Source organism: Nelumbo nucifera, chromosome 2 (assembly GCF_055504915.1).
Source record: "Nelumbo nucifera cultivar China Antique chromosome 2, China Antique-T2T, whole genome shotgun sequence".
Taxonomy (NCBI): Eukaryota; Viridiplantae; Streptophyta; class Magnoliopsida; order Proteales; family Nelumbonaceae; genus Nelumbo; species Nelumbo nucifera.
Window position 1 is genome coordinate 93,666,269 of NC_142650.1, and position 11,220 is coordinate 93,677,488.

Here is an 11,220-nt window from a genome sequence, read left to right on the forward strand (position 1 = left end):
TGCCCTCACTTAGTTTTATAGAGTTTGTTGTTGGGTTATAGGCAAATCTGTTCCAAGGATACAATAAAGTCTTGGGCAAGAATTTTCTACTAGCAAAGTTGAAGAGGTGAAGTTCCACTATATGTTCCATTATTTGACACATTTCAAAACTTCATTAAGAGTTTAACTCAATTTCTCATCATAACGGACAATAGTGTATGTTGCGATGGAAAATTTCTCAATGTTAGTGCTAACAGTCACATTGTTATAACTTATTGTTAGCTATTAAACCCAATATTGATGTTTTCAATTCAGGTTGGGTTACCATTACACGTGACTAAGGAAAGGGTTTTAATCCCATCTCTTTAGTTGCCATTTTTACTAATTCTCCGGGCAAACCTTTGGTAAGAGAATCAGCCAAGTTTTTACTTAACCTCACATAAATTATAGTGATGACTCCTTCTTGAATCAGTTGCCTAACAAATTTATGTCTTAGAATTACTTCATGGGCAAACCTTATATGTCTAGACTTACCATTATAGGTACCATTATAGGCTCTCGTTAGAGTTGCTTCATCATCCCAGTATAATCCAATATTCACCAACTTTGCTATGAAAAGATGGTACTATTATAAAACTCCTTGAACATCTAGTGAAGTTCTTTCTCCCCACCCTTTTCTTATTGGGAATTACATTCTTCAACAATGCTATCCATTTATTCGTTTACCTCCATGCCCATGTCTCCTACCTACCCTTCCAATTCCTTGAGTCATGCCTAGACATGGGTAAATGTCCTAACATAAGGTGCCAATTCATGCCTTAGCAAGATTTCCTTGTGTGCTTGTGGCCTAGGCACTTCTCATATTTCAATTTCTCCAGTTCATGACTTATTGTCATAAAGCCATCTTAGTACATAAAACTCTGGTATCAGTGTTTTGCATGCCCATGGTAGGAACAAAAGGCAAGATTCACCCTTGTTTTTGGGGCAGGTTCTTCATAACTTTTGGGCCTTTGTAAAACCCTTTCAATGACCCAATCGCCACTAATGGGATGAGAGTTTTTTTGAAACAAGGGAATGATTGGGGCAATTTCACCCTTGTATAGTTGCTCATTCCATTTTAACTCCCTATCTAGCTTCTTGGCCAAAAGGAGATCGACAACTACTTCATGGTGTTCTAATGGGTGCTTTACTTTTTTAGGTTCTCCAGGTGAAGTTATCTATTTGAGGTTCTCCAAGTGAACTGAAAACTCTATAGAGATGTTGCTAAGGCATAATTGTACCAAAACATGCTCACCTTCTCCTAGAACATGTTTCAAATTAAGACTCCTAGTGTGGGACCATTAGAAAAATTCATTGACCTCGCCATCCTTTTCTTGCTCCATGCACCCTAGTTCAACAATAGTGAATTCCTCCTTTGGTCCATAGAACCTAATTTAGTTGAATGCTATTTAGTCTTGAGTATTGCCCTTGCCTTCCATAGCCCATTCATGGTCAAATTTGGGCATTGCTCTTGCAACCAGCCTCCGTAATGTATTTGCCAAAAATGTTGGAGTTTGGATGGATTGAGTGTCACATGGCCTGATTTGAGAGATTAATGCAAACCAGTCTAGGTCTATTCTTCATCTAGGGTGGTTTCTACAAGAGCTCCAAGCTTGTAGGCTTGAGGGGATGAAGGACTAAGGGAGAGATAGATGGTAGGGGAGAGGTGAAAGGTAGAGACTTCTTTTGTTAGTTTGTTTTAGGCTTAATAATTTGATTTCCAAATTCATTCGGGACATTATAACCCAAGCTAATATTTAATATTTTATATGATTAATGTAATTATCAATCCGATTTTAGTTATTTTGGTTCCATACAGTTGTATGAATGTTTTCTCTATTGACCAATGAGATTAATGTTACATCTTTCATGAAAGAGTGTACCTCGTCATCAGATTAAGAAAGCATAACGATTAAGAAGAAATAAATCTCACCAAAGCTTTCCAACTTAACATACATTGATCTATTCTCCTACTCAAAGAGAGCACATTATTTTTAATTTGCAATTAAGTTTTAACCTGACATGGACCACATACCAACCTTTGATATAGGATCATCTCTTATTATATGTGTTAGGAAAAATGGGTCTTTAAAACATTAATTGCCTCCACTCAGTTTTATTGAGTTTGTTGTTAGATTATATGCAAATTCATTTCAATGATAAAATAAGCCTTGAGTGAGAAATTGAAACTAGCAAAGTTGAAGAGTCTCAAAAGAAACCTTTTATGAGACACAGTAGCAGATAGAACAGAGAGAGACAACAGAGGAAGGTGTTGGTTCAAAAAACTTAATCACTATTAACTTTGAATAGTACCTCTTGATCACACTCAATCGAATCATGACTATTGAAACATCAACGGTTAGTCTCGCACCAAAAGTGCACCTCTAAGGCACTTTATTGTATTGCACAATTGCATACATGTGTACGCATACGTTGCCCAATGGCAGCCCTCTATACTCTCCTCTTTATTTCTAAGGAATGTAAATAAGTTCATATTTAAAAACTCAAAACAAGTTCTATAATTTTCTAATGTAGGACAAGGTAAAAACTACTTTTGATAAGAGAAGAATTATTTTTTCAAGACATGTGTGCAAATGTGTTTTTCCATGTAATTGATTAATCAAACCCCATTGGATTTAATCTATAATGAGATTAAAATCCAACAAATATGTTCAAAATAAGGAAACTCATACATAAATACATAAGGTATATGAGCCAAATTGAATTCTACCAATGGAAAATCACTTTAATGTACATGTAGACCATTAACTAAGTCGAGCAAGGACACATCTAAGATGACACTATAATTAATTTACATTCTTGGCACTGAAAAGCCACTCCTAAACTCATTGAGATATTGAAATTTGAGAATTTTATATTTCTCGTTGTCTCTTACTCAGTCATTAATGCTCAAAGACTCCTGTTCCTTGACCAATGATAGCTATTGAGTTGCAGCAACAGTGTCAAGGTTCCAAGAAACTCAAAAGTTAAAACGAATAATGGCAATGGAGATTTACTGTTATTGATTAGGAGGGTAAATCAATAGTGTAGCAAAGTATTGACCGAATCAAGTGGGGCCATACATGATTGTATATATGAAGATACGAATTCAATGTTTTGTTGTTTCCTTATTCTTTGATTTTTCTTTAATCCTCTTTGGTATAATGATGATAAAGACAGCATTGATTCCTATGGATTCCTAATTTCATCATGCATCTACAACTTAAATGCTTAACTGACTTGTATTTTTTGCTTTTTGGTTTGATTTTTGAAATTCATTTATCATCCTTTGTTTCCCTTCTTTCTCATCACGATCAAGAAAACAATTGGGTACTTGGAAGCAAGGTTTAAAATTTAGATACGATACGCTTGATACGGGGTATATCGCATCGTATCTTTGAAAAATAAATACGGGATATGCATGGAAATCAATTGTATCGTATTTTTTCATGTGTATCGGACCCGTATCAGGGCATATTTGTAGCATATCAACAAAAAAGAGAGGCCAAAAACTACAAAAATAAATAATGGGGGAAAGCAAACTTCTTTTCCCTGAAATAATGCTTTTTTCACCCTCAAATTGTTCTAAAACTCCAAACCTCATTTCTAGAGTACTAGATTTGCAAAAATTTGCAAGAAACAAGTGTGAATCGTTAAATTTGTTTGAAGATTTTTCAAATTTTGAAAAAATATGGCAAAAGTAGGTAATTTTTTTTCAATTTTTATAATATCTTGTGATTTCTTTTTTTTCCTGAATGTTTAAATTTATGTTGATCTACATTTCTTACATTAAAAATCACAATTTTTTTTTGTGTTATTAGTAGATTTATGGAAATTTCATAAAGATATTTAGGGAAAGCATAAATTAACAAAAAAATTGAAATTGTAATTTTTTCTCTACCTATAAAGACTAAATATGTTTTAGATCTATGGATTTATCTATTATATCCATAGAGCAATTGAAGTTTCTTCTTTAATATTATTTTATTTTTTATGTTTTTAGAATTAAATAGTAAATAATAATTAATTATATTTTATCATTTGATTACAAAAACTGAATATATTATAATTCTATGGATGATCTATCATATCCACAGACCAACTAAAATTTCTTGTTCAATAATTAATTTTTTATTTTTATATTTTTTAATTAAAATATAAATAAATAATTAATTATATTTTATCATTTGATCACAATGATTGAATATATTATAATTCCATAAATGATCTATCATATTCAAAAAGCAATTGAAATTTCTTCTTTAATAGCTAATTTGAATATATCATATAATGTTTATTTAATTTTTATAATTTTTGGAAATAAATAATAAATAATAAATATTAATTATATTTTCACTTAGAAGTTTTGCGAATGCATGTTTTATTGTTGAATAGAAGAGTTGGATTTTTCCCATCCCATAAAACATTAAAATTTAAGAATTATAATTTATAAATTATAGTTAAGCATATGATTTTTAATGAAATTATAATTAACTATAATATATTTCTTCATAAAATCATTAAAATATATTAATGTAATGTATATACACCTCATTTAGGTCTTATATTTAGTACTGTTGATGTATTTTTATGATTTATTAAAGTATTTACAATATTTCCAAGTATATGTATGTATATCTTAGTTTTCCTTGAATATGCATATGTATCGAAAGCATATATCGATATGTTTCTTAAAATTACCTATCTTATACACTTGAAGTTTTAGATAATTTGAACCTTGCTTGAAAGTTTCTAAAAAGTAAAGAATGGTTTTAATTTTGAAAATAAGAGTTTCTAGTTCCCACTCGCAAGTATGATGGGAAAGAAAAAGGAATTGTGAATTTAGACAATATAATATACTCCTATTATGAAAGAAAGTTAATGTGGGTCCATATTCCTCGTGGCATCTTTTCAGCAACAATAATTTATGAAATTCCGGCTAGGCGATCTAAATTTTATAACTACAAGGCTCTTTCCACATGACATAATTGAATCCTATTGTCTCTCTTTTTCTTCCGCTGCGGCAAACACCGCGGAATGAGAGAAGCCCTATTTTTCCCTCTTTTTCTTTTTCTCCCTTCATCCTCTTCTCCTCCTTTCTCCCTTCCTTTCTTCTCCACTGCTATAAGCACCACCAAATTTGAGCAGCCGCACTCCCTTCCTCAACCCCCCTCTTTCTCTTCTTCTCTCTTTTCTTCTTCCTTTCCTCCCTACCTCTACTAAGGTCATTGAGCGGAGTCACCCTTTCAAAATTTAGGTTTGAAATGGCATGTCACTTTCATTTTTATAAAACAAAAAAGAAAAGCAGATTTCCCCACTTAGCTTAGGTGTGCCCAGTCAAAGTTGATTTGCACCCATAGTCCAATACTTTAACAATAAACATTGTATGTGAAGTAGAGAGTGAGAGAGAGAGAGGAGCACGAAGAAGGAGAAGGAGAGAGAGAAAAAGAGCAGGGGAGTTGCCACTTTGGCTCAATTTGTTGGGAGGAATTGGAGGACGATGAAGAGAGGAGAGGAGAGGAGAGTAAGAAAATAAGTGGTAAGAATGAAAAAATTAAAGGGTATGTGAAACATAGCTCCAACGTTTCTTAGTGGATGACCTATTTGTGTTATATGGGGTCATCTTCAAAAGTATCTGTTAGTTAGGTTTTAAAATTATAGAGTATATGTAAGTAATTTCTTCAAATCTCAGGATATATATAAGTAATTAACACATATATGATATAGGCCTGGCCTGAAGTGTTGGGATCAAGCATGGCCCATAAATTTATGGGCTGGGCCGGGGATGGCAAGAAATCATCACCCCTGCTATAACTTATAAACCTTAATTCCATAGTAAAGCAACCTAGTTTAACCCAGAGTTAAATAAATATTTAGAAGCTAACACTTTAAATTGATATTAATTGTTTGCTGCATTTGTTGCAATTTTAGGTTTTTATAAAAGTTTACTTTTTTTTTTTCTCTTTATGTTGCAATTTTTATTTTATAGAAGTTTCTGAAGTGGGTATTTTGGTAAATTAATTTCTTTCATAGTCCAAGTTAAGGGAGAAGGGTCTTTTTTTGGAATCTAAAAGTTTATGGAGATCTTTTTGCAAATGAAAGTTTGGTGGGGGTGAACTGTCTCTACCACCGAAGTACAAGGCAGTAATCTATAATTTACCCATATCATAAAAATAAAATAAAATTACAAAACTACTTAAATATACCCTATACTATCAAAACCACTTATATATATTGACCTTTCAAATGTTTAATATACAAAGAGTAAATTATATAACTACCCTTAACTGTTCATTAAATTTTCAAAATATGCTGCATGCAAAATGTTGAACCCTGTTGTCTCTCTTCTTCTTCTTTTTCCCATCCTGTCTTTAAAACGCCACCGAATGAGGGCAGCTCTATTTCTCCCTCTTTTTCTTTCTCTCCCTTCCTCCTATTCTCCTCCTTTCTCCATTCCTCTCTTCTCCACTGCCACAAGCACCACCTAACTAAAGCAACCGCTCTCCCTTCCTCCTCTTCTTCTCTCTTTTCTTTTTCCTTTCCTCCCTACCGCTACTAAGGTCATTGAGCGGGGTCACCCTTTCAAAATTTAGGGTTGAAATGGTATGTTACTGTCATTTTTATAAAAATCTAAAAATAGATTTCCTCTCTTAGCTTAGGTGTGCCCATTGTAAAAGTTAGTCAAAGTTGATTTGCACCCATAGTCCTATACTTTAACAATAAGAATTAAAAAGAGAGAGAGAAAAGAGCACGAAGAAGAAGGAGAGAGAGAAAAAGCAGGGGAGTTGCCACGCTCAATTTGTTGTGAGGAAATGGAGAATGATGAAGAGAGGAGAGGAAGGTAAGAAAATGAGTGGTAAAAATGAAAAAAAAAATTAAAAGATATGTGAAACAGCTCCAACATTTTCTTAGTGGATGACCTATTTGTGTTATATGGGGCCATCTTCAAAGGCATCTGTTAGTTAGGTTTTAAAGTTATAGTGTATACGTACGTAATTTATTCAAAATCTCAGGATATATAAGTAATTAACAGATATATAGAGTTTTATAAAGATTCCATAATAAAACAAGAAATGACAACTCTTTTATCTATACACGGAGCAGCCTCTTCTGTCAAGCAAGGGAGCCTATAACTATAACTCTATAAACGGGATATCCCTCTATTGCGAAACCAAAAGTACAGTTATAGTAACTCATACTTAACAATGGCTCTGCAGGTTGTGCCACTCCTCCTCCTGTTGTCTTCTTTTTGCTCAGCAACTGCGACATCATCATCTTCATCATCAGTCAAGTCGGTGCAGGCAAAGCCTAACTGCCCAGATAAATGTGGGAACATCACCGTTCCCTACCCCTTTGGCTTGGGACACGACCCTAATTGTTACAGAGATGGCTTCAAACTATCCTGCAACCACACTTTCACCCCTCCCAAATTATTAATTGCCTCTGCTGATACGATCATTTTCGAAGCGACAGACCAAGACGGGGTCTATAAGGAGGTTGCTGATAGAGTGCTGGAAGTTAAAGAAATATCATTATTACAAGGCCAATTGCACGTCTATTCATTCATGGACTACAATTGCTACAACCATTCCTTATTTGTTAGCCCTAATAAGTCCTCGATCGTTATGGATTTATGGGATACGCCCTTTACTTATTCCGACACTCGCAACATGTTCACGGTTATCGGTTGCGACTCTCAAGCCTCCATTAAGTACAACAATAATGAAAGTATTGGATGGTTTGGAATCCTCCAATACGGCTGCTCTGTGTTTTGCTTAGGGATAGAGGAAACGCTGAGTGGGAATTACAGTGGCATGGGTTTCTGCCAAACCACCATCCCCAGGGAACTAAAGAGTGTTGGAAGGAAGTTGGAGATTCTAGAAAATTCATCATTGGATTTCAATCCATGCGCATACGCTTTCATCGCTGACAAGGAGCGGTACAACTTCTCCGTAGCTGATCTCTCGGGCTTTGATTTCTATAGAAGAAACAGAGGAATGGTTCCAACCATACTCGACTGGGCAATAGAGAACGACTCCTGCGAAAACATTACCATGAGAAACTCCACTACTTATGCATGTGGCAACAACACCCACTGTTACAAGTCCCCCAACGGTCTCGGGTATCTCTGCAAATGTTTGAAAGGCTACGGAGGCAACCCTTATCTTCAAGATGGATGTCAAGGTACATAATAATATCGATAATTTAATTTCATTCTTCTTCACCAAATTTTCCTCCATCCAATTTCTACCTAAAAGACTGAGTCTTTACAAAATTTTGATTCTAGTCCAATAATTTCTAATAAATGGTTCGCAGATATAAATGAATGCTCGAATTCAACCATGAATGACTGTTCATCACCAGGGATTTGCACAAACATGCCTGGAGGTTATAACTGCTCTTGCCCACTTGGCACAGAGGGTGACGGAAGAAGAAATAGGCGTGGTTGCATCCCTCTTCCACCTTCAAAGACAACATTGGGTGATTCAACTCTCCATAGGTAATATAATTTAAATCCACGACAACATATAATTGCTATTTATTCATTCATCAGCATCAGGATTTCTCCCCAAACTCAGTAGTCAGTTCCATCATTTGTCAAAACCCAAACCATACGGATTGACAAGAGAAAATTAAGATCTAGGCAGATTGTGAAGTAACAACAGCAGAAGCTGCTCAACTGTGGCAGCCATGGAGATTTGGAAGGGGCAACAAAAGTCAAGGATTTGACTACCAAATTGTGGTCGTTGAATCCAACGACTTGGGTCTGCTGCTAGCCACGTTGTGCGTGGCTAGTCATATAACCAATCGCAAGTGAACACGTCAATGTTCTAAAAACATGTGACCACATTCTTAACTTTCTTCTGTTCTGTAGAAAACACTTATTCGGTAAAAATCGAAAAATCAAATTGAAAATTTTGGTTTTGGTTTTTTTGTTTTTTTTGTTTTTTTTTTTTAATTAATTCCACTTTTAGTTTTGGTTTTCAGAATTAGAAATTTGGTTAATGAAATTAACGGAACTTTTTATTATTATATATAATATACAATACATGATATTATATATTTATATATTAATATATAATAAAATGAAATTCAATTTCATAATATATATTTTATAATATATAATATATATTATATGTTATAATATATAATAGAGTACACATTATTAAAATTCGGTTTTAACTGGAATTACCGAAAACTGAACCAAAAATTTCAGTTTTCATTATTTTAGTTTTTCTATTATTTGGTTTTGGTTTATTTTTTTTATGTTTTTTAGTTCAGTTTTTTAAATTTTGATTTATTCGATTCAATTTTTAACCAAATAAGCTGAATTCTCACCTCTAATTACACCCAAAATTCATTTGAGAGGACAAATGAGATTTGATGAATTAGTAGCAATGTAAATAATAAAATTAGTTAAGACACCCCTATAGCTTTACATATTTACTAAAATTTATCCTCTATTTTGCATATTATTAAAAGACCTTTTATAATTTACAACCAATTTATTATTGACCTTTTCCTCTGGAACTGTTTATATTTTCATGTAGGAATATTTCACTATAACTTGGTCTAGAGAAGGTGTAGACTGCACGTGATACAAGAATTTGTGAGGGGTATTTCTAGAAATTAGAATACAAAGATCCTGACCATGAATGTTAGTTGATGCATTTTTGGAAATAAAAGATCCACATTTTTGAATGAACATTTGAAAATTATACAAGTAGATTTAAATTTAAAATATAAAATACAATTGATGTTGTTCAATTTGAGGTGTGCCGAGCTGAGGTATGCCAAACTTAACATGCAGTTAGGCTTGAGCTCGGCTTGGCTCGGTTTCAGCCGAGCTCAAGCCCAATTCAGTGGCTCGATTAATAAACGAGCTGAGCTCAAGCCTCCTAGAGCTCAACTCGTGAGGCTTGCGAGCCGGCTCGAATATATATAATATATAATATATATAATAAAATTATAGAAAATAATATATATATAATAAAAATATTATAATTATTAATTATTATAATTCTTAATTTTTAAATATAAAATAAATTTTATATATAATTTTTATTTTTATAAAATATAAAACGAGCCGAGCTCGAGCTCAAGGTTCTGGCTGAAACTGAGCTCGAGATCGAGGCTTATAGAATAGTCTTGAGCCAAGCTCAAGCCTAGTACTATTCGGCTCGGCTCAGCTCGAATCCACCCCTACATGCAGTAGATAATCCTACCAACTAGGTGAAGCTGAGGTGGAAGGATGAGGTCTTGCACCAAGGAGATTTACAAACAGGAAAGAGTTAGATGCCTGAGGATGAGGTCCTTGGGAAGGCACTCCAACGCTCAAGTTAGTAATGGGATAATGAAGTCAATTGGGCCAAACTGTAGGCGATGACCTAGGCCAAGCCAAGATGGACAATAAAAGGGCAAGAGAATCTAAAGAGTTGAAAATTATTTACCTAGAGGGGAGATACCTTTAAATGATTGAGTGTCTAAGTTGTACCTAAATGCACTCCTTGTAGGGTTATTGGGATGAGGCTCCCCACCAAGGTTTTCAAGGAGCTTCACCTTCCTCAGCAAGGGCGCTTATCCTTAAGAGGTGGTGCTTATCTTTGTCCATGCGGGAATATATTTCTATCTGAGGTCTTTGATGACGTAGTTATCTACACTTGGTGTGCAACGCGCTAACGTAGTCCAAAGATGTTGGCCACAAAGGTGCTCACATGGCAGCTTCAGCCAGTGGTGGAGTTGAAGAGTGATGAGTTGAAGGTGCCCGCGTGGTAGCTTTAAAGTAAAGGAGTGAAGTGCTTGATTGTGCTGGAGTTGAAGAGCTCCTGATGTGCTCAGTTAAGGAGCTCATTGCTGTAGTGGAGTTAAAGAGCTCCTGGTCGAAGCTTGGTCGAACTAGGTCTGATGCTTCAGGTGTCCTGCGCTCTTTGCTTCCAAGTAGAGGCCTCGACTAGAGGTTGCTAAGCTCATTCCACCAAAGACTGATGCCAACATGGTTGAGGCCGAGACTAAGGAGGCTCGAGCTTGAGGAGATTGAAGGTGAGGCTAACGTTGATGAGACCAAAGGTGAGGCTGAGGCTAAGGAGGCTGACGTCGATGAGACCAAAGCTGAGTTGGCTGAGGCCTGAGGAGGCCAAGGTCAAGGGGTCCGAAGGTTAGGCCAAGTCGGACGAGGTCGAGGAGACCAAAGGTGAGGCTAGG

At 35.0% G+C, this 11,220-nt stretch overlaps 1 protein-coding gene across 1 annotated transcript; it reads left to right on the forward strand.

Annotated features, from left to right (window-relative positions):
- The first annotated feature begins 7,122 nt into the window (after positions 1 to 7,122).
- LOC104612014 (wall-associated receptor kinase 2-like) lies at positions 7,123 to 8,725 on the forward strand. Its single transcript, XM_088897241.1, has 2 exons — positions 7,123 to 8,202; positions 8,335 to 8,725. Exons 1-2 carry the CDS (start codon positions 7,224 to 7,226, stop codon positions 8,520 to 8,522), a joined length of 1,167 nt encoding a protein of 388 aa, XP_088753367.1. The 5' UTR covers positions 7,123 to 7,223; the 3' UTR covers positions 8,523 to 8,725.
- Positions 8,726 to 11,220: the final 2,495 nt, after the last annotated feature.

What these genes read in the sequence shown, in the direction of transcription:
- LOC104612014 (XM_088897241.1), top strand. Translation starts at nt 7,224, where the DNA reads ATGGCTCTGCAGGTTGTGCCACTCCTCCTCCTGTTGTCTTCTTTTTGC. An exon ending in TCTTCAAGATGGATGTCAAG is followed by an intron (nt 8,203 to 8,334) that starts GTACATAATAAT and finishes AATGGTTCGCAG; the next exon opens with ATATAAATGAATGCTCGAAT.